Below are 24,829 nucleotides of genomic sequence, written 5' to 3'. Positions count from 1 at the left end.
CCAACACACCCAGGGTACCTTTCACTTCGTATCTGGACGTGGATGGTCCATGACCAAACGTAGATATGTGATGAGGTTGGAGTGAGAATATGTTTCCTCCCCTACACTGAGCTCTGTGCGGCATAAGTTGGCAGGTGTAGTTAGGCAGAGAGAAATAGCTCCTACCTGAAACTGCTCACAACAAGGTCTGTGGATAATCTTGTGTGAGCAGGTCATGATTTCTGGAAAGAGACATTGTTGTTTGTTTATTAAATGTATTTTTAGGGCGCGTTGAGCACCACAAGCCAAATGCCATCTAGTTATATTTGAGAGAAGGCAGACATCTCTATGGCCGATATCTCCAACACTGCAACTCACACTAAAACAATCTAGACTAATAAACAGCACTAGGTAAGAGGGAAATATGTATGTTTGATTTTGGGGTGAACTGTCCCTTTAAGTCATTCTTTAGTGCATGAGATTGGGTAATGTTCTGCAGATGTATGGTTCTGAAATGAACTTTTATGTAACTGGATTCCAGCTAATTTGGTCGCATATCAATTAAACTATGAAGTATGAACATTTAATTTCTTAATGGATGATCTATTAAAGATGAACTAATCACATAACGTCATCGTGACTTTGTTAATGGCGCGCAACAGGAATCAATGACACATCCTGCATTAATTCATGCATTAAATCATCGTGAGTCACGCTCAAGTTAAGCACTGCCTGAGTGTATGATTTGTGCCCTTATTAAGGAGTGTTACTCAGCATTAATCCAGGTGTTCACCTCCCTTCAGGTACCGTTATAGGCTGGTACATTAGGAGATTAAATCCGAAGCCTGTTGACTTTGCCTTTACATCATTAAGCTATAAAAAATGAAGGTCCACTTGTTTTCTCTCTGGCTGCACCCCTCACTCCACCCCCACCTCCTCTTTGTCTCTCAGTGTGTGTGTGTGAACGTGTGTATGCGCATTCCTTCGCATCCATCCAGCGGAGCGGCAGTCGGAGGTTGAGGGTCCGCGCAGAGAGGACACACACTCGGGGAGGAAAGCAGCCATCAGTGTCGGCGTTACAGCACAGGAAGACATGCAGGTAAGACACAAATATATTTATGTTCTATTATTTCCCGACACACGACAACGTGACAGCTTTAAATTATGGTTTTGTTTTGCATGTGGCAAAAGCAAAAACGCGCCTTAAGTTGCATCGATGCACTTGTTGGCAAAATTTATATTTATATCTTATTTTTTCTGGTTGTTTCCTTTTTTCACAAATTCCTCATGACCATCGGAGGCTCATTTGCTCCCACTTTTGCCGAGAGCTGAGTTTCCGAGTGAAGTTATGTAATTGCATCTCCGCTGGAAGCTGTGGAGGAGACGCTCTCCTGCAGACGGCTTCCAGCAAGTGTCACTTGGCATCACGTCTCCTTCTTCTTTTCCTCCCTTTCACGCCATCAATTCTAAGCATGTGTTGTTTATCCGTGACATCTTTTTTTCCCTGCGTGACCTCGTGTGGCTCCAAGTGATTCACGTGTCACGCGCGAAAAAAAAATCCGCGCAGTCTGCCTGAAATCCTCAATTCTAGGAAGAGGAGGGAGATTGTGATTGTAATTCTGCCTAGACTCTCCCCCTGGCTAAAGAAACAATTTAGCAGATCAGTCCTCAGCAACAAGCAGCCTCTAAATCTGAGGTAATAGCCTGTAAAGTGAAAGCCCAGCCTCCCTGAAGTGACTTTCCGCACCTTGCAATGCTCATTAATGCTCCCACAATGATCTGTTTCTGGTTGAGGTTCCCCCTCTGTGAGTGTTCCTCACGGAGGACTGTAAAACAAGAGAAACCTGTTACTGCAGATGCAAAAGAAGGATGCTGCTCCTCTCAGCATGGTCGCACACTGGAGGCTGAAGCCTGTGCGCACTTTGGTTAATGTCACCTGTTTGTTTGTGCACGTTTGCAAAACATAAGATCAATGACAGAAGAGAGATTTATGATCATGTCAGACAGCAATAAATGGTCTATTCCTACACACACACACACACACACACACACACACACACACACACACACAGATGAATGCACAAAGACATCTGCATGAACACACACAGCTCTGAGTGGTGTATGCAGAGCTCCTCTGTGAATGATGAAGCTCATCATCAATCACTCAGTGAGTCGATCTGTCAGTCAGTGAATCGGTCAATCAATCAGCATAATCAGGTGGAGAGCTGAGGTCTGTAGATGCATTTGTGTGTGGGTGTGTGTGGATGTGTGTGTGTGTGTGCTTGTTTTTCCATTTTTTCCACATCTTTTATTCATCATGTTACATGTCCTTGCTGGTAGTGGCTTCAGAGTATTCATTTTTTATTCATTCAAGTGATTGATTTCATTATCAATTAATCCAGAGACTGTTTTCTCCATTTATCAATGAATCGTTAGTGCACAAATTGTCAGCACATTGTGAAAAATGTCCATCACAAGTGTTCAGAGCAGGTGGTGACATTTTAAAATGTCTTGTTTGGATGTTCAGATATTTAGTTTGCCTGTACAGAAGAATAATAAAACCTGAAAACATTTACAACCAGCCTTTATTGCTCAGATAAGGATTCATTACTATCAATAAAGTTGCAGATTTATTCCCTGTTGATTGATTAATTGACCAATTATTGCAGCTCCTCTGGGTATTTTCTTAATAAATTGATAGTTGTTATGTCTAAAATGGCAAAGAAAAAAAAAAAAAAAAAAAAAAAAGATCATAATGGTATCCTGCAGTCCAAGATGACATCTTTAAATTGCTTGCTCAGTCCAAAAATCCTCTCAAAATGCAAAAATATTCAATTTAATATAAAAAAAGACTAAAGAAAGCAGCCAGACCTCACATTTGAGAAGCAAGAACTGAACAATGTTTGGTGTTTTTGCTTTGAAAATGACTAAAATAATGAATCCGACACAATAAAATAACTGCTGATTCGGTTACTGTTGATTGTTTCCACTCTAAATTTCTATTTGTTTTAGATTTTAAAACTACCAGTCTCTCCTGTTCCAGTGTATTTAAATATTAAACATACGGATATTGATATTTTATATTTATTTTGAACGTTTAACAAGACAAAAGACAAGAACATACAAACAAGCAGACAGAAAGAAAGGTGTCAGGTGTGCTGTGGAGGTGTTGACGGGGCCAAACCAAAAAGCAATGATGCAGGATGGACATCGGCTGTAGGAAGGGAGAGAGCAAGTGAAAACATGAGGCAGCTTTTATAGCCTGGAAGACTAAGGCGAGCTTAATCCTGCCAACGACCCTTCCATGTCAGCAAACAGCCTGATGAGATTGGCTGGAACGTCCTCCAAGACAGTGGGAGGGGCGTCACATGAGTGTTGGATATATCAGCCGTAGAGTTGTCTGCTATCTATTGAACATAATGCAGTTCCTCCAGAATGTCACTATCTCAACAACTGATGCAAATTCATCTAATCCCAATGAATTCTGGGGGACCTTGCAGTTTTGTTCAACCACTGCAACGATACAGCAAAGTTGACTATTTAAAACAAGTAAAATCACATTCCAACCCTGTCTCACTCCAAAGTGCGGCACTTGAGCAGTGACTTGCGGTGTCAGACACTGACAAAAAGAGACGCCTTTTAACGTTGGCATATATGCGGCTGGTTGCTGTTAAAGTTCAATGGTGCTCAGCGGCGTCAGGGGGAAACGCAGTGGAACAAGAATGAAAAATTAAGGTGGCGAAACTCCAAGTTGGTTAGGTGACGGTGGATGGGTCCAGCAAACACCGACTTTCACCTGGGAGAACAGTCTTCACATCACTTAATATTCTAAATCCAAACCCTATTCTTTATTCCTAAACCTAACCATATGCTTTTGTTATTGAAGGCAAAAATTCAATCAGTCAATTTGTGTTGTTCTATTGACACAGTGCATCTGAGTATTGACACACAGGTGTTTGAATTAAATCACGGTGTGAGGCATCTGGTTGCCTGATATTTTACTGTGACTCACTTCAGTCTATTTTTTGCAGAAAAAAATGACTGTTTGATTAATACGGTGTTTTTTTGTTCGCTCCTTCTGAGTCATTTTCAGTGAGATCAGAGTCCTAACATCGTAATGTTTTCTTGTTTGTAACATTATTATGTATTAGATTTTTCATCTGTTTGATAAAGGATCAGTGGTGAAGTCTTGAATTTACTTGATTTGATAGCGTTTACACCATTAAAGAGAAGTCTGGTGATATTTCTTTTTTTGTGGTCATTGTCAACAAACAAAGACCAGGACAACAGGGAACTGATCCAACTTATAAGTGATGCCTGATACATCTTATTCCTCTGTGACATAGAGCTCAATTGTCAAGCCACTGGCTGACATGTTTCAACATGTTTCTTCAGTTTTCCACTTAAATCTACAGCAGAGTAAAAATGAGAGTACAGCATATATTCTTAGCCCTGTTTTAAAAATACAAATTTCCAGTAGGAACTAATGGGCTCAAGGCTGAGCGGCACAGACAGGCTGCTGAACTTGAAAAGAATTGTGAGACAGACTAAAGCATGATTTATAGATTTATAGTTATACGTTAAGGAGTTACTGTACAGTGAAGCTACCAAGCCTACGCAGGAAGCTGTCAGAGCCCACTCCTTTTCACCACATATCTAACAAATCCATTTCTTCTGCAAAGCCTCCACTCACCGCCATCACTCTGCATCTCAGTGAATTAATGAAGGTAAACACAGCAGTTGCACAGGTGTAGTCTCCAATTCAGTAACACAAAACGTTGTTAGTTACCTGGATGAAACTCTAGTTGTATAAATACATCGTAGCCGAAGCAAAGCAATTTGGTGGAATCACATATGACACGTCAGTGTAGTATAATCCCATGCATGAGGCATAAAGCTGGATTAACACATTGATGTTCTTGTTTTCTTGTAATGGGTTTTGTTGACAATGACAACAAAAGTATACCAGATGTATCCTGAAAAACAAGTCCATTTAATGATGTGACAGCACTGGTTAAAGGGAAATTTCGGTTTATTTCAACTGACTAGTGGCATACAGATAATAGTTAGCATGTTAGCCGTTAGCCTAGATACAGCCGTAGCGTCAGACCTGTTAAAACGTAAGTGAACGGGCAACCTTCAAGTGCAAAGTTAGTCCACTAAACAAGCTTTTTTCCACACAGACCGCCTCATATCGTTAGGATAAATGTCAGAGAACATATAGAAAACGACATGGAAACGTGTTGTCTTACCTTACCGGTGTGCTGCCATGTTTGTTTACCATTTAGCTCTGCTTTCCAAAGCGCAGCCGAAATATATCTCGCCAGCTCTAGATAAAGCCCAGCTGGATACTAACATTACTCCAGGTGGAGGTGTCTCGTCCTCGGTCACATCCAGACCTTGAAAATAAGGCTGCAACTGGTCCCATTCCTTGCAACAGAGGCATTCCTCTTCTGTGGGCACTGGGGCACAGCATTCACAGGTACACCACCAATCTCCAGAGCTACGCAGCCTTGTGGCAGCCATTCCTCCTCTCTCGTCCTCTAATGTTACCTGTTGCACCGCTCTCTCTCCTCCTCCTCCTCCTCCTCCGCACACCGGTAAGGTAAGACAACACATTTACATGTCGTTTTCTATATGTTCTCTGACATTTATCCTAACGATATGAGGCGGTCTTTGTGGAAAAAAAGCTTGTTTAGTGGACTAACTTTGCACTTGAAGGGATGCCCGTTCACTTACGTTTTAACAGGTCTGACACTACGGCTGTATCTAGGCTAACGGCTAACATGCTAACTATTATCTGTATGTCACTAGTCACTTGAAACAAATTTAGGACGATAGGAGACAGGTTGAAATAAACCGAAATTTCCCTTTAAGGTTTAATTAGGGTCAGGCCCAAAGATGATGTCATGGTTTGGGTTAAGATAATTGCTTAGTTAAAGGTCTAGTGTAGGATTAAGTTGCATGTAGCAGGGAGGTAGCAGATTATAACCAACTGAAATTTCCTCCATGTCCCAAGTGTGTAGGAGAACTATCCTGGCAAACGTGAAAAACACGAATAGCCCTCTGTAGAGCCAGTGTTTGAGTTGTCCATTCTGAGCTACTGTAGAAACAACAAGGCAGACTTCGTGGAAGAGCACCCGCTCCCTGTGCAGAAATAAACGGCCCATTCCAAAGCCCGGTATAAACTGTGTGATTCTTGGCTGTCCCAGACGAATGATGACCATTGTGAAGAGCCCAGTCTCATTCCAAAATTGTCGAAATCCGGCGCTTGGACAGTGACTTTAGGCATTAGAAACCAAAGAAAAAAGGCGTCCTTTAGCGTCAGCATTATACATGGCCGGTTGCTGTTATAGTTTAACAGGGGGAAACACGAAGGGACAAGGACGAAAGTTAAGGCGGCGAAAGTCCTAGTAGGGCAGGCAGCAGGGTGGTAGATGGGTCCAACAAACACTGACTGAGAGTGGTGTTTGCATCCTGTAAGATTGTAAAGCCAAACCCTGTGTTTCTGTTGCCTAAACCCAACCATGTGTGTTTGTTGTTGAAGGAAAAACATCAGTTTGTGCTGTTGTACCGATGTAGTGCATTTATTTTGAAAGAGACTGTATGTAAACATTACATTTCCTGTGAATACAGAGATGTATCTTGAAAGACGACAATCTGACACGTTGTCCTGGAACATAAACAACCAACGCACCCAGGGTACCTTGCATGTCGTATGTGGAGGTGGAAAGTCCATGACCAAACGTCAATGTGTGACGAGGTCGGAGTGAGAATGTGTTACCCTCTCTTTATACTGATGGTACGTACACTGCATCTGTAGTATTGTAGGAACAATACATTTGTTGTCATGGAAAAGCTAATACTTTGGCAAGCTAACTTCTTCATCCTCTCCTTCTTTGCTAGCTGGGTAAAATAAAAGGTAAAATTCAACCCCAGATTACGTCCAGATTTGGAATGAGCTTTGTCTGCTTGGCATTTTGCCTCGCTACCTTTGCCTTTTTTCAGCACTGTTTCCAAGATTTTCATAGCCTTTGTTTAAATGCATGCTGCTACTACCTGGTTGCTACCTTTCCATAAAGCTGGGAGCTACATGCCCACAAACATCCCAAACATGGCAAAATACAAAGAAAACAGTAAAACACAGAGTCTCTGCAGATAAATACACCATCACACACATTTTATGGGAAATTCCTGCATAGTATACCTTTGGGCAGTGGTCCCCAACTGGTCCAGCCACAGGGTCCAGATTTCTCTTTAGTCATTAGTTCAAGGTCCACAGAGTTTAATACATTCAGCGTCATGCTTGCATTTGGCCATGTCCTTGAACAAGTTTGCTGCCATCACCTGACTTCCTTTGTTGCTGCGTCATAATTACCATGGCTGTTAAAGGGCTTTGTAAAGGTATCTCACACTAGTTCAAACAACTAATGTTTCATGGATAGAGCAGTCTCATGGTCAGTTTAGTTTGTTTTCAGTTTGCGTCACGTATTTTATTTTTTTATTTATCAGTTATTTAATACTTCGGTAATTGAAAAATTAGGTTTTGGGATGGCAAAATTAGCCTGCACGTGCACCTCTATTATTCTGAAGGATTGAACTTAAATCTGAAGATAAAAGAAGCTTTAATGATGTTTCACTATGTTTTTTAAGCTCACACAATAGTATGCTACAGTGGAAGCTTTCTTTAAGAAACTCAGTCTGACATTGCAGTTTTCCACAGAGCAGCATGTCAGGCAAAGCAGCCACACACACACAGTCAAGCTGCACAGATCAGTGACACCACGCCAGACAGGCTGACGGCAACCCACACACACACACACACACACACAGTGCATTGTGCTGCACCTGATAGAGTGTCTAAGGGACCCACCTGTTCAATAGGTGGAGTGATTGGTAGATTTAGACTGGTTAAATAATTTATCAGGTCTGGTAACTGTATCCTTTAAAGTGGGAACAGGGAATGGCACCACACACCTCTAATCAAACACCAAACACAGAGGGCTTCTCATCACTGTGCTGCAGAGAAACTGCATATGTTAAGGCCATTTTATGCTGAAATCTTCACTTCATCTATCTTTAATTTTCTCAGGCTCTGGGAATATTTATCATTGTGAAGTAGCTTTGATATGGTAAACTGATGCAAATGGAGAATTTCTCTTTCTTCAGCATGATGTAAGTTAGCGTGCGTGAAAAAAATCACACATACACACATGTCCTACATGATTGTACAAGGCACAGTGTTATCGATCCACAAGGGGAAAAAGCAGTGGGGTGAAAAGAAGCTGCTGTAAAATGTCCATCACTGATCAATTAATGTTGTGATGCTCATACACGCTGTCTGTATTGTCTGTCAGTGTACTTATTGACCTATACGAAGAGGTATGACAGGACAGAGTTTGGCAATCTGATATGACGTGTGTGTGTGTGTGTGTGTGTGTTGGAGAGAGGAGGAGGAGGAGCTGATAATTGAAACATGGCTCCTCGATTGCTCGGTGCCTCCCCAGAGTATTAATTTTTTCTCCACATGAAGGCTCACACATCAATATAATACTCTTTCCCTCTCTTTCACACACACACACACACACACACACACACACACACACAAACGTACCAACAGCATGCGGTCCATATGGATGTGCCGTCCTCCCACAGTCACACTGATTCACACTGACAGCCATACTGAGCGGCTCAAGCAGTCAGGACACAAATAGTATCAGCTCTCGACCATCAGCCTGCATATTTTCCTGCAGCAGGCTTCATGTAAAGAGCCACGCTGCACACAGCCGCATCTTATGAACACATACAGCTGCGTAGATGTTTTTCTGTCATCTCTCAGTCAAGGTTACTGTTCTGCTTTTTCTGCTGTTTTATGTACCAAACTGAAAACAGAAGGCGGTGCATTTCCAAAAGTTCATCAGTCTGGCACCCTCACTACCATCCAAACTACCATCTGCGAAGCTGTTTTTCTGTTGTCAAGTGACTCAACTTGTTTTTGTTTTTCATCGAAAACCCTTTCTGCTTCAGCTTAACTGTTTTCTGGGAAATTACATTACAGGGAAAATAAGTTGTAGAACAAAAGGTCAAAATAGAGAGCTCTTTGTTGTGTAACAGTTTTTAAGTTAGAATTAGAGTGAAAATAGAAAGAGATTTACAACTGAGTTACTGTTGCTAGAGTTAAGCTTTGTCCAGGCTTTAGCCAGCCCCCAGGAACAGCGCTGGGCTTTGAAGCCAGTTTGACATTGTGGTCAAACCATTGAATTACAACTCCCGGGTGTCGGAAATTAATTTTTTGTCCACCTGCCACTATGAGGATTCCAAAATCAGTCATAGTGGTCATCTAGCAGCCACTTGAATATTTTACCAGCATTTCAATCAGGAGAGACAGAAATATGGAATAAAGATAATATTTAATACAGAATATAAGTGTACAGATTAACAGATTGATTTGTGCTGATTAGGATTACCAGAAGTCTTTAGTGCTTGGACACCAGCGGGAGAGAATTTGTGATCGAGAGACATCTGAGCGGCAGCATTATAAATCCCTCCATGGAGCCATGAAGACACTGGTGGTGGTGGCTGCTGACTCTGAGGCCGATGACAGCTGAGGCGTATCCGTAAAGACAAGGTGGTGATGGGGAGGTGGAGGGCGTGCACAATGGCAGCATGAAAGAGCGATGGCAGAGGAAGATCGTATTTAAAATGAGGGGCATTAAGATGATTGACTTAATGACACCTAGAGATAGTGAGTGAGCATATGTGCAAGGAGTGAATGGCAGGGTGAGAAAGAAAACTTACAGCCTGAGCATGAGTATTGTCTTCCTGACTGAACTTTCACTAGAGCTTCATTTAGCAGGTGGCTGGTGCTAATTTTCAACCAAGTCCAGGTCCGTCACGTGATGCCAATGGGCCACAAAGACTTTTTTATCATAGACTTACATTGTGAAGAAGACGTGTGAATCAGTGGATAAATTCTTTTAAGCATCACAGTTCCCATAAAATGACTTGTTTCACTCTCAGGATTTGATCTATTTGCTCCAATAACAAGTTTAAAACTAAGTCACATGATTTTATCCATTCACGAAAACAGGAGTCAGCTGCGCAGCTGACGTAAGTTAGCTGCTTGATGGAAGTCTTGAGTGCAGTTGCTCTATGGGCCCCATGATGGGTAGATCCAGGTAATTTCATTCCACTCAGTGTGCTGCTGAGCACTTTCTGTCTCCAACAGTGTATCCAGTTCTCTTTTTAAATCCATTGGTTTTAGTCACTACGATTAGTTGTGCTTTTATTTTTAAAAAATCATGGTTTTGGTTTTTAAAAAAAGCTAAGCAGCTTGCAGATATGTTATTACAAACCTTATGTGACTTTGCAGATACATTTGTTAAAAATGTTTCCTACTTATGTTTATTTAAAAACAAACAGCATTATGTTTCTCATGAGCTCAGTCTCACTCTGGAGTCGTCGAAATCCGGTGCTTGGGCAGTGACTTGTAGCATCAGAAACCAACGGAAAAGGCATCCTTTAATGTCAGCATGATATGTGGCCAGTTGTAGTTATAGTTTAATGGCACCCGGCGACGTCGGGGAAACGCGGAGGGACAAGGATGAAAGTTAAGATGGCAAATGTCCGACTGGGGCAGACAGGACGGGTAGGGAATAGGTCCAACAAACACCAACTCTTACCCGAGAGAGCAGTGTTCGCATCCTGAAAGACTCTAAAGCCAAACCCTGTTCCTTTTTCCTAAACCTAACCCCGTGTGTTTGTTGTTTAAGGAAAAAAAACATCAATTTGCAGTGTTGTACCGACGTAGTGTGTTTATTTTGAAAGAGACTGTATGTAAATGGTAAATTTCCTGTGAAAACCGAAGTGTATTTTGAAAGAACACGATGCATGTAACAGGTAGAACTTGACATGGCGTCCCAGAACGTCAACAACCAACGCACCCAGGGTACCTTGCACGTCATATGAGGACGTGGAAAGTCAATGACCAAAACATCAATATGTGACGAGGTCAGAGTGAGAATTTGATAGGACAGATTAAAAATACAAAAGAAATAAACATAATATAAGCAGTCAGGCTGATAGAAATTTAATTCTTTATATGGATCAAACTACAGAAGTGCTAGATCCTACATTTCCCACAATACAAAAAACTGTTATCAACGTAGTGTTTAAATGCTCAGAGCAATAAAATCCGACAAGTCTTTGTAGTGTCCCTGTTGTTTCCACATTACAACTTGAAGCTCACGAACACACCAAAGTCAGAAGAATGACTTCCCATAGGACCAACTGAGGAGCACGTGAATGCAGCATTAGTCCTTCGCTGCTTGGTAAATGCCCCGTTTTTCTGGTACAAATTTACTTTCTCCAAACCCCAGTGGCATCCACAGTTATTTTCTCCAGATTTAAGACAGAGTAGCCGACATTATCTAGCTGTTTCACATGTGTAGCAACTCCTTGTCACTAGTAAACCGATTTATACAGTAAAGAGTAGAAGAACATCCGTCTATGTGTTGGTTATCTTTTAAAGAAGCACTCGGCCTTTTCTTTTTTCTGCTGCCAATAATTTTCTAACTCTTGGTATCACTTTCTTCCAGCTTGCTTTGGAGCATATCTCCACGTTATATGTCAACACACAATGTCAACAAAATGAGCAAACTCCCAGTGAATTTGTGTGTCGTCCTCATGCTGCTTCAAGATTTGAGACCATCTAGCTCTGGGCTCCTCTGCAGGAAGTCCCAGGTGGTAGGATTTATGTGAGAGGAGTTTTTATCAAGTATTTACTGTATCTCTCTCCCTTGGAGCTGTCAGTCCTTGTCACCCAGCTCCTCCTCCTCCTCCTCCTGCCTGCTCATCTCAACCCCCCACACATGCACACAAAATCACACTCACACAGGCAGCTGAAGCTGCCTCCCTTATGTTTAAGTCCCAGTTGGTATTTCTGCCTCACCTTGAGAGTAGCCCCGGTGACAGGTGACATTACGGAGAGAAAGAGAGGAAGGTGACTGTAAAATAGATTGGAAACAATGGGGAGATGGAGGACAGATTTGTGCTGACATCTAGGGTGAAGAAAGACTATAAATATTAATATGAACAGCTGATTAAATGACTGTTGTTTTCCATTACGTGTGTGTGTGTGTGTGTGTGTGTGTGTGTGTGTGCGCGCGCGCATTTTAATTGCAAGTTAAATTAGGTTAGGTCTTTGAAATGTAGCTCTGTGGATCAATTAAATCTCCTCAGAGTGTTGAACAATAGATATCGAAAGAGAAAAGGAGCACAGGACAGAATGGAGGTCTGTGATTGGGTTTATGGGATCAGTAGGGAAGAAAAATCACATTAAAAAAAAATTATAACCATTTTTTAATATTTTTTTTCACACAGCATATAATGTGCTTTACAGTGGCTTTGATTTATGTTTATGTAGCTAACGTTTGCTAGAGCCTCGAATCACAGTGTGTTCTCAGCCTCACGACTTGCCACCACAGACTACCTGGTTGAGCAGCAGCTTGTGAGACTGACCCATAGTCAGCGGCTGCAGAAACCCAAATCCCCAGCTCCTGGGGATCAGACAGCCCCGACTCACTGCCACATTAGCAAACTTTATGTTGCTGCCATTACACAGGTTAGACCCGGCACTGCCACTGGCCACCAGCCTGCTGTGACACCCGGCAGTGGGGGCTTTTGCACTGGATGAATAACAGCTGCAGCAGTGGGGAGCGAGGTGGATGTACTGCAGGGTCGCTAGCAGCTAGTTCTTGTCTCACTTGTGGTCTGATGAACAGAGACAGAGTGGGGCGACTCTGGACTGAATGAAAGAGCTGCGAGCAACTGCACAATGAAATAAGATTAAATAAATAAATCAATGTATGGAGAACATATGCTGGACCGTCGTGGTGAAGAGGGAGCTGAGCTGGAAGGCAAAGCTTTTGATTTATGGGTCCATCTATGTCCCAACCCTCACCTATGGTCATGAGCTCTGAATAGTGACCAAAAGAATGTGATTGTTGACACAAGCCGCCGAAGTGCGTTTCCACCATGGGGTGGCTGGGCTCAACCTTAGAGATAGTATGAGGAGCTCAGACCTCCTGAGGGAGCTCAGAGTAGAGTCGCTGCTCCTTTGCGTCTGAAGGGGTTAGTTGAGGTGGTTCGGGCATCTGATCAGGATGCCTCCTGGGTGCCTCCCATTAGAGATGTTATGGGCATGTCCCACTGGTAGGAGGCCCTGGGGCAGACCCGGAACACGCTGGAGGGATTATATATGAGAGAGGGACGTCTGAGGTGCTTTGCTGGGTGTGAGGTGGATGAAAATGGATGGATGGATGGATGGATGGATGGATGGATGGAAAACACTGGGTTAGTGTATGAAGTGTGTGCAAATACCCATCTGATGGGAGATGACAGAAAGGGGAGAACTGCAGGAGGGTGTATTATCAAATTCTGCTTTTTCTCCAGCTTTAATTCAAACATTTAATATCCCTGTTTAACTACTTAGTTTCATATTTTCAAACAGTATAGTAAAGGGAAGGACAAAGCTGCTAACGTTAGCATAGACTCTAAGAAGTCATGCTCAGTAATTGCAGGTTTTAAGCTCATTATCCTGCCATGCTAACTATTGTTTGGGAAACGATAAACAAGGCACAATCATCCAAACTCTTATTATATATATATATATATATATATATATATGTATCACTAGAATTATAGTCGCGTGCACACTGCTTTAACAGGTGGAGAAATCCAAAGCTTCACACACCTGTTTTTCCTAATTATCCTTGCTAAACTGTGATTGGATAGCCACTGTTCAGAGAGGGGGTTTAACAAACGATCCACTCTGTCCTTAATTGAAACCAGGTTTGTTCTGAGGTTTTTTTTAACTCCTGTGTGCACTATCACTAAGCTGCAGCGCGGGTAAGTGGGCGGTTGTATGTGTGACAAATGTAAAGTGTATTCGTGTGTTTGTGTTTCTGTGTGTGCATTTGGGTCCTGGTGTATTTATAGTCTTTGTCTGCTTTTATGTCTCTGCTCTGTGTGCTCATCTGTAGATGTGTCGTGGATGCATGTGTGGTTTGCATAGGCTATTTTTGTATTATCGCACGGTAGATGTCCTCACAGGGTAGAACATAAAGCTCCTAGGCAAGAGCTAATTTATGATAAAACTGTAGAAAACTCTGTTGAAACGTATGACAGAGTGTGATATTCCCTTCTATGAATGCGTAGACAGTAAACAACCAACTCTCTCAGCAAAGCTTGGCTGCTGCTGTGTAGAAATTAGCTCGTCTAATATTAGTAAGGCGGATTTTTCATCAGCCAACTCTATTTTGGATCCAGTTCTAATATAAATACCTCGATCCATTAAGCTTAGAGTCTAACAAAACTCATCTTGAAACAAACTTTTATCTCCTCTCTCTTAATTTAGACACAAAACAATTAAACAAATTAAATTAAATTGAATTGAACAATTAACAAAATATTTAGTTCTTTACCTAAAAAGCAAAAATGGAATTTATCTGGCAAAAAAAATCACAGTTCTTAACATTAAGTATCTTCAGATTGTTGTAATTTAACCCTGAAAATATTGGATGAGGGGATTAAAATTAAAATGAGGGGATTGAATTGAGATTTGCTAAAATGCTACCAAATCCCAACTGTAACTGTCAGAGAGACATTTTTTTTCTTTTTACCCGAAATTTAATTGAAAGGTTTTTCATATTTTCTGTCACGTTTGAATTAATTGTCATTAAAAACTGATTAAAAATGTAAGAAACAGGTAATTGAAAAGGTAACTTTAATTTAACAATTATTTAAAATATACCACCTTTTAAAAATATTGTTCAGCTAAAGAAAAATGTATTGTTCTTAATGTAAGTTTATTTTGATCGAGAGTCATGGGTCACATGACTCAGGGGTTGCACCTGCTGCATTGTGGGCTGACACAGTATGGTGGCAGAGAGCGCCAACATGGCTACAGAGCAGAGAACCAACATGGCTGCAAAGGAAATACATATGGCCCCAAAATAATAATGTTCTGCACGGTCCAAGAAGCACACACGGTGATTATCATTTTGCACGTTTATTTGGTTTGTATCTGATTATAATATTTGTAAGTGGCCTGTATGGACAATTTATAATATTTTCTGTTGTTGTGCTAACTTTTTAAGACCTCTCTATTATCAGAAAATTCATGTGAGAGACTATTATTGGGCACGTCTAAATGCTGGACATTTGTTGAGAGACTCTGAAAGTAATAAATAGATTTGTATTTCAAACCTTGTTTTTATGTTTATAGTTTTCACAGTGTCTGCGGAGGATTGAAGGATGGAAATAACCCTTAAAAAGACATCTGTATGACGTGTGGCTATTATTTCCTTGGACTGGTGTACACCAACAATATTAACATGTAACATTAATTTGTCCAAAAACTAATTACATTTTTTATACCAGTGCTGATACAATACTTGCATTTCAGTCCACTACTAAAACTACACTTTTCCCAATATCTTACTTTGATAATAATGTTTTTTTTTGTTTTTGTTTTTTTTTAAAAAGATATATGTTGCCTAATAACGGGCATCTGTGCAAGAACTTTGACTAAAGAAAATAGTAACTAAAACTATTAGTTTAAGTGAGGAACTGTCTGTTTAAGGAATGACTAAAACAGACTACAATCTGACATTCAGTGTCAGATTTTGGGACAATATTTTATCCATACTCTGTGCTACACAATTCTGTTGGTATAAAGACCAAAATAAATCCCTCCCAAGAAAAACAACAGCATTAGTCGCCTCATAAAATGCCCCCAAACCGTATATGTTTACATCTAAGTGAGAAAGCCCTCCAGCAGCTGCAGGAATGTGACTAATTGTTGGTCTGAAGCAAAAGAGAAAATAGGGTGATACTGTTATCGAGGCACAAATTCCTCAGAGGTCAGAGGTTGGTGTATATGGATGGGTAAACAAACAATGGACTATATGGCAGGACAGTGGTGTAGTCTAGTTTATATGGTATATACACACATAATTGAGGGCATTTCAAATGAAATCTCCTGAAACAATTTACTGTAAGCAGCCAAGGACATTTGCAGCCAGGGAGATTTAAACACTTTGGACTCTGAGCTGATTTTCAACTGTTCTCACAGTTCATACTGTTCACATTGTTATGTATCAGGACATGCTGCTAATCGTTTTTGTTTTATGGGGAATTTGCTCTCCAGGATTGAGTTATAAACAATATGATCATGTGTTTTGTATACTGGGATAGATGCAGATCTTGTGATAACAGTCATGTCAGCTGTGACATGAGGCTGAGAAATTGTAAAACTCGTAGGGGTATGCAAAAACTGACATTTAATTATTCTTACAGTATTGTTCCAAATTAAAAAAAAAAAAAAAAAAAAAAAAGGTGTGGAAAAATTGAGGCAGTTGGTTGGTTGGTAGGTCAAACTCAAAGCCGCTCCTGTTTAGGAAGCCACCATATACCGCCTTCCATTAGGGTTTACCCAGCAGTTAAGCAAGACAAGGGAACTTTACCTGGGTCTTGAGGAGCTGCGCTGTTTATTCAATGTCAAAACCTTAACATTTACTTGTGCATTTACTACCACTTCACAGCTTTACTGCTAGTTTCCTCTCTGATCTGATTGTCAACAGCTGTCTAGTCTGAGTGCATCTCTCTCAACCACACACACACTGAGCTGAGCAGGGTGGGAATGAGGAAAGAGGACACAATGTGATGTCATCCCTATTTGTCATATTTTGATGCTTGGCGCTGGGGGCAGACTAACGACTGACTGAAGAGTGACTAACAACTGATGTGACAAAATAACTCAACACTGACTTTTAGTTTCAGGCAGGACACAAACACCAGTCTCCTGTTAATTTTGACAGCCATTTTATATTCAGTCCTAGTTTGGGACAAAAACACCTATTAGTTTTAGTCACATTTAGTCATTTTTATCCTTCATAGTTTTAGTCTAGCTTTAGTTGCCAAAAATTCAAAACCTTTTAGTCCGGCTGCGTATCATGCTGATGTTAAAGGATGCCTTTTTTCATTGGTTTCTGATGCCGCAAGTCACTGCCCAAGCACCGGATTTTGACAACTTTGGAGTGAGACCGGGCTCGTGTGTGTCATACAGATGCTAAGCGGTGCATTGTGAGTCTGTATGTGACACCAAGGGCCTCTGACCAAGTAGTCTGTGTGCTTGTGTAAAAACAAATAGTTTGTGAAAGCTGAGTCACAGAACTGTGTTGTAGCGTATCCTTATGCATTTTTAAGTGGGTATATGGAAAGCTTTCTTAGTGGGTACACAGTGTAAACCCGTGCATCGTTGTTTGTTTCTCATTTCCACCTCACAGTCAGCATCAACCACGTCCCCTAACCTTAACCATGTGGTGTTATCATAATGATGACAAAGATCCACTAACATTATCAAAGATGTGATTTTAACCCAAACCACAATGTTTCAATAATCTTAAAGGATAACTTCGGTATTTTTCAACCTGGGCCCTATTTCCCCATGTGTATGTGTGCGTATGATTCACAGGTACAACTCATTTTAAAATTGGTTCAGTATTGAGGGAGGCAGATGTAGTTGGCAGCCGCGAGGTAGATATGGGGGCAAGTGCATCCCGTATAAGTTTGCGCATTTAAAGTGCTTTTTTTCGCCACTGACCAGTTCAGATCACCAGTGCTATCTCTGTAAATAGCATACTAAGCGTTTCTCTTACCCTTCACTTCCTCTGGGCTGTGTGTGACGTCATCTCGCGAGAGCTTTGCTTGTTGCCGGAAGAAAACAGCAATTCTAGGTATCAGTATTACATGCATAAAGACCTATTAGTTATACTTACTTGATGGATAGTTGACCATTTGGTCCCTGTGGTTTTGGCCGCCTCCTCCAATTTATTTTGGGCACATGAAAAAAGGTATCCAGCACTGCCCTGCTGATCAGAGGGGGGAAATCCTCTAACGTAGCTGCACAGCGTTTGGTAGTTTCTGTATCATCCCAGGACACATCGAGACCATGAATATTGAGCAGCAGGTCCCACTCGCTGCAACACAGACATTCTTCCTCTGTGGGCATGGAGTCACACCAACCACAGGAGCACCACCAGTCCTCAGAGATTCGCGTTCGTGCAGCCACTGCTTCACCCTCGTCTGCTCGTTGGCCCTCTCTCTCTATCCTCGTCTGCTCTTCAATTTGTAGGAGCTCCTCATCCGTATACTCGGGCTCAAATAAGTACGGGCAGCCATCGTAATAAAAGGGCTCATCTTCATTCTCGAAATCGGGTAGATATGCAGCCATGATACCGATGCAGTAAAACTCTCAACTGTACTCCGGGACAACCAGCGCCACTCTGAGCGGCGCTCCGCATGGCTCCTCTGTTTTCTTCCGGCAACAAGCAAAGCTCTCGCGAGATGACGTCACACACAGCCCAGAGGAAGTGAAGGGTAAGGGAAACGCTTAGTATGCTATTTACAGAGATAGCACTGGCAATCTGAACCGGTCAGTGGCGAAAAAAAGCACTTTTATTGCGCAAACTTATATGAGATGCATTTGCCCCCATATCTACCTCACGGCTGCCGGCTGCATCCGCTTCCCTCAATACTGAACCAATTTTAAAACGAGTTGTACCTATGAATCATACACACACACACATGGGGAAATAGGGCCCAGGTTGAAAAATACCAAAGTTATCCTTTAACCATTTTTACCATAACTTACTATAAAGGGCAGTTACAGATTCATTTTGTCGTTTAATTTGGAGGACTTGCTGTAAAAATCTATGGATGTTCAATACTGAGCCCTAATTAACCACACACAAGACACAAGGGCAGCCAAATATAGATTTATTCTGAACTGTCCAATTACGCTGACAGAAAAGCAAACAAGCACTTTGATAGTAAGTTACTCGTTATCCGCAGCTCTAAAAGTGACAGATGTCAAAGAAAGGTTATTGTAGCTGGTTCAGAAGGCGTTTTACTACATCCTCTTTGACTCCAGGATTTCCCTGGAGCAGCATATTAAAACATTTTGACCTTGAAGAAGCAGGGAGGTGGAAAAAATGAACCTCTGCCGGGTGAGTTTGAGTCATGCTGAGAAAAAGTCTGAGTACATGTGAGCTGGGACATTATATCAGAACATGCTGTATCTCTGCTGTGGCCTGGTAAAATGTTAATCACTTATAACTTATTAATGGAACCTCCCATCCGCTAATATGACATTCAAAGACCCCATCTCTCGCTGTCTCCTCTCTTTCTATCTCTCTAACTCCCATCTAGTCTGTCTCACTCTGTTATGACAAGAATGTAAGAAACAGAAATAAAGGGTTTACACATTATAAAACATGCTGTACTGAAAGAAAATAAAGCAAACATACAGTGTAATTAAAGCTGCACACAATATTTATATATCAACAATGTCACTTTTTTTTAGCACTTATTATTGCTTTTACTAACTCTGCTACTCCCCTCAGCTCTACAGAGATTTTTAGCATTCTTTAACTCATTGTTTTCCAGCCTGAAGCTTTATTGGCTGCAAAAGAGAACCAAATGTCCACAACATCTTCAGTTCTCAAATGGCAGGCAAAGTTAGTGACATACTGGGGAACATAGTGGAGCATTTTACAGCTAAAGAGAAATTTCCCTCCACTCAGTTGGCAGAAGAAATTGGTGGCAATTTACATCTCTTCAAACCATGGACACATTACATACGCATATCAGCCTCTCTAATGTGATGTGTATGAGCTGCTTTGTCATTGGGAGGTTAAGGGGATGGTGGTTGGGTGTCACTAAGGCTAGATGTCTGCCAAGCTGCAGACCACTGTTTGTTTTACCAACAAACAACAAAAACAGTTGTTTTATAGTGATTCATTGCTGCTTTTTCAGTGGCCTTTCAGCCAACAAACTGATAGATAGATAGATAGATAGATAGATAGAGATAGAGATAGAGATAGAGATAGAGAGCCCGGTCTCACTCTGAAGATGGCAAAATCAGCCCCTTGGGCAGCGACTTGTGGCGTCAGAAACCAGCTAAAGAAGTTGTCCGTTAACATCAGTATGATACGCAGCCAGTAGCCGTTATAATTATTATAATGGGGGAACGCGGCGGGACAAGGACGAAAGTTAAGGCAGCCAAAGTCTGACTGGAGCGGGTGGGATGGGTCCAGTAAACACCAACTATCACCTGAGAGATCGGTGTTAGTGCCCTTTAAGATTCTAAAGCCAAACGTTGTATCTGGACTTGGAGAGGCCATGACCAAACATCATTATGTGACGAGGCCAGTGTGCTAATGTGTGGGGATAGTGCCACGAAACGCAGTTGTTTTTAACCAAGCTATCAGTCATTACGTTTACATGGACAGTTTAATTCCACTTTTAATCGGAATGAAAGGCCATTCCGATTAAAAGTGGTCATGTAATCGGTCATTCCGATTGAAAATTAAATACGATTAAAGGAGATGGTTTATTCTGTTTGTCATTCCGAATGAAAGAATTTTGTGTGCATGTATACACTCATTCCTCTTTAAGTTCATTCCGGTCTTTCTGCGCATGGTCGTTTCCTTGCCCTTCTGGCGCGATGACGTATATAGCGCGCATAGCAACGGGCTGCATAGCAACGGGCTGAGATAGAGCAGTCGGACTTGTTGCACTCACCGGTTTCCATTCACCACAGCACGGTCTTCTACCTCTCTTCTCCTCCTCAACAGATGAAGCATTAGCAGAACAAGGTTGTTGTCGTACTTCTGCTTCAAGAATATAAGCAAAACACGCCCGAAAAAGGCACTAAGAACAGCGTCGTCAAGCATCTTGTTATCCGGAGCGAGGACTACAGTGTTTTCTTCCGGTAAACGTAAACACGTAACATCTGCCCCACCCCCTATCCAATCAGAAACCTTCCCTGCCCCAAACCTTGCGCAGACCTGATCTCCCATGTAAACCCTCATTCGGAATGAATATTTCCCATGTAAACTACCTGGAAAAACTTTAATTCCGAATGATTTCATTCAGATTTATTTCATTCCGAATTAGAAGCCATCATGTAACCGTAGCCACTGTGTGTTTTCCTTACTATGATCAAGTGGTTTTTGTGCCTAAATATAACCATATCGTTGTTGAACCGTAAAGAAATGTAGAGTTTACTTGTGTCTGCTACATCGAGAAATGTATTTTATCTACAGTTTACAGAAACAGATATTGCCAACTGCCATGAGCCGCTGCTCCTTTGTGTCAAAAGAACTCAGTTAAGGTGGTTCAGGCATTGCATCAGGATGCACCCAGGGCACCTCGCCTTAGAGGTGTTACGGACACATCCCACTGGTAGGAGGCCCCAGGGCAGACGCAGAACATGCTGGAGGGATGATATACTGTATTTCATCTGGCCTGGGAACGCCATGGGGTCCCCCAGGAGGAGCTGGAAAGCTTTGCTGGGGAGAGGGACGTCTGGGTGCTTTGTGTTGCCTGCCACCCCCCGACTCAGCCCTTGATAAGTGGATGAGGATGGATGGATGGATGGATGGATGGATGGATGGATGGATTGTTTCCTCAGAAAGTAGTGGAGACCAAAACCAGAGTTAAAAGAGGGTGAATATTGGACTTGTATTCACCTGAGGGCCAAAAACAAGACTCAAATTTCATGATAATGTGGATTTGTGTTTGCTGGATGTGTAAACAGTTAACTGTTTGCTAATACAACAACTTTACACAGTGATTATATGTCAGTGCCGCTGACACAGTACAATAAATTTAAGTAAGTATAAGTATATGTATAAATGATGGCATATAGTTTTTGACTGAGATAGGAAGAAAGAGATAAAATCAAATCAAGGAGTGAGAGTGAAGTTTCATGTGTTATTCTACTGGTTTTCCCTCAGGCTCTGACATATTTCTCTGCCTCCATGGCGATGTCAGCTTTTTCCCCAAGTAAATATTGAATTCTGTGTTGGTCTTTTAAACCCCTGGTATCTGAGTTTTATTTCAGCAAAGAATTTGATGCTTTTGTCTTTATACAGTTTGTAGTGTAACAGGAGGTGCTGATCTGTCTTGTTGTTGGCAGAAGTCTGTCGTCTCTGGCCAGTGTGGAAGTAAAAAAAGGAGGACCACAGTAAAGAAATACTATTAGCATCAATATATACTTTACCAAAAGTAAAAGCACTTGTAATGTAGAAAATGTAGTTTTCAATGAAAAACACTTTTGATTCATTTGATCAGTGGACCCTTATGGCCAAAACACATGCATTGAAGAAAAAAATACAATATTGCCCTTACAAATGTAGTTGAGTAGAAGTCTTAAGTAGTATCAAATAGAAATGCTCAAGTAACCCTTTAAACGCCAGAGTCACACAATAACACAATCAAAACTGATCGAGGCAGTGTAGACCAGCAGCTCCTGTGTTAAACAATGTTAAATCACTGTTTTGTGAGTCTGGCTTTGGAGAGAGAAATATAATGGCTTCACCATCAGAAATCATTATCTGGCAACAAGATAGAGCAGTGAAAATATTCTAAAGATAGTGTGCACTTAAAGTGATGTTGATTTTTTTTTAGCTGGGCCTTGGTTTTTTTGGTGGCTAAAACATGTTTGGTTGCTGACCACTTCACAATATTGCTTAGCTTTCAGCCTGCCAAGCCCAGTCTCATTCCAAAAGTCATTGAAATCAGGCGCTTGGGCAGTGACAGAAACCAACGAAAAAAGGCGCCCTTAAACTTTGGCATGATACACGGCCGGTTGCTATTATAGTTTAACAGCACCTGGCAGCGTCAGGGGGACATGGGGCAGGAGGAGGACAAAAGTTAAGGTGGCAAAAGTCCAATTGGGGGGTGAGGGGGGTGGGGGAGGTGGGGGGGGGGGGGGGGGGGGGGGGGGGGGGCAGCAGGACAGATGGTGGATTGGTCCAACAAACACTGTCTTTCACCCGAGAGAGTGGAAACCAAACGTTAAAATGTGACGAGGTTGGAGTGAGAATGTGTTTTCCTGCTTCTCCAAACTGGGGGCGTGCCGACTGACGTCAGTTGTAGGCAATACATTGACAATGGATACATACCTCATACAACCCCACTTCGAAAGATCCAAACTTTCTCTATAAGTATGGTACCTGAGTAAATGCACCAGGCTGTGGTCACTTTCTGTTCAGTGCTACACAGCTTTGAAGTTTATGTTTTGCAGTAGATTTCCAGCAGTTGATGTACTTTATTCTTTAACTAGATCAGACTGTCCCTCAGTTGGGTACAGTGAGACTGACAGTGAGAAAACCTTCCATGTAATGAGGCCAGAGTTTACGCTTCATGTAAACCAACATTCATTGAACTAACAACAGGGCGACTGATATTTAATAATTTATAGCCATGTGCATCGCTGCCCTGTGTTTGCTTTGAGCGTTATGGGTATATGTTCTGCCCTATGAGATGTGTGTGTGTGTGTGTGTGTGTGTCGTGCAGACATTACAAGAGGGAAGTACTGCCCCAGGACAAAGCTAGCTGGAGCGTTAAGAGGGAACATGAGATAAAAAAAATACTGGTTGAAACTCTGTGTGTGTGTGTGTGTGTGTGTGTGTCCCTTATGATTCTAAGTATGCCTGTGTGTCCAGCGGTCCGTGAATAAACAACTAAAGTAGCGCAGAATTTTCTTGTGTTTACACTGCATCTGTCTGCATCTGTTTGTCTCGCAGCCTCCTCTTTCCAATTTGTGACTTCCATTGAAAATTCATATTTAAAAACAATTCTTTCTTTCTAATTTACTCCTCCGAGGAAGCGAGTCACTGCGGAGCCTTTTTTTCACATTACTCCTCTCTGCCGTGCCGCCGTTGATCTGTGAATAAATAGATGTTGGGATGAATGGAAATTGTTTCCGTCATCTTCTTTCCATTTCAGTGTGTTGTCATTACGTTAGGAGCCAGTTCAACTCTGTGTGTATCTATGAAGATGTTCACTCCTCGTAGTCCTCCCTCTTCCCCGCCTTTTCCTCTCTCATCTTTAGCTCTTTTTATCCGTCTCTTCATGTGGAAGATGCACAGAAATAGCCCTGTGAATGTATTCCCCAGCAAAGTGCTCTCATATCTTCATCTCCTCCATCTTCCCATCCTCCATCCTCCATCCTCCATCCCTCCGTCCTCTGGCCGTCCTTTGCTCTTCTTCTCAGATAGGCCAGCATTCATTATGCTAATTGACTCCACTTCTTCCAGGAACATGAGCAGACCTCCACACATCTTTTTCTCTTTCTCTATTTTCCCTTCCTTGTTCTCTCTCATTACCTTAAAGTAAGGGATTTGCATGGTCAGACTCCCATGGGATCAAATAGCCATTTGAAATCCTCTCTGTGCGTTTGTGGGCTTCCTCCTCCCATCGCCCTCCCTTTCTCCCCCCTCTTCTCCCACTGTCATCCTTTGCTTTCCCTCTCCTCCCCACAGAGTAAACAGAGATGATGTTTGTTCTGTCTTCACCTCTTTCATCTTCCTCCCCACACTTGCTCCAGTGTACACATGTATGTGTGTGTTGTCCGTGTGTGTGCAGCTTATTAAAGCTTGTTGAGATTTTAAACAAAGACATTTTGTTAAATCAGATCACATCAAATCCAATCAGTGTTTGCTGTAGAAGAAACTAAAAGGATGCCAAGATATGAAGGGAGAGAAATTGAAAAATATATTAGAGCAAAAAAAGAAACAAAAAAAAAAGAAAAAACTTTGATGTGAAGTTTATCTCCGCTGATGAAAGAGGATAAACGGTGAATATGAATGAGCTGGAGGGGGATTGGTCCTGCATAGTAAGAGTCACTTTGATAAATTGGAGCTGAATAAGAAAATGAAAAAGAAACAGGCTTTCAGTCATCTGAAATTAAACCTGAAGGGAAGATATTCCTAGATGG

The 24,829-nt window shown here is 41.7% G+C and overlaps 1 protein-coding gene across 1 annotated transcript in view; it reads left to right on the top strand.

Annotated features, from left to right (window-relative positions):
- The first annotated feature begins 946 nt into the window (after positions 1-946).
- The window catches only part of kcnip3b (Kv channel interacting protein 3b, calsenilin), a 75,901-nt gene continuing 52,018 nt past the window's right edge, over positions 947-24,829 (top strand). Inside the window, exon 1 of the mRNA XM_033620041.2 lies at positions 947-1,078. Within this exon, the coding sequence (XP_033475932.1) occupies positions 1,073-1,078 (6 nt within the window). The 5' untranslated portion in view covers positions 947-1,072. The remainder of the gene's footprint in view (positions 1,079-24,829) is intronic.

The sequence above is a fragment of the Epinephelus lanceolatus genome, chromosome 9 (genome assembly GCF_041903045.1).
Source record: "Epinephelus lanceolatus isolate andai-2023 chromosome 9, ASM4190304v1, whole genome shotgun sequence".
NCBI lineage: Eukaryota > Metazoa > Chordata > Actinopteri > Perciformes > Serranidae > Epinephelus > Epinephelus lanceolatus.
The sequence above is the reverse complement of the archived record's forward strand: the minus strand, read 5'-3'. Positions and strand labels throughout refer to the sequence as shown.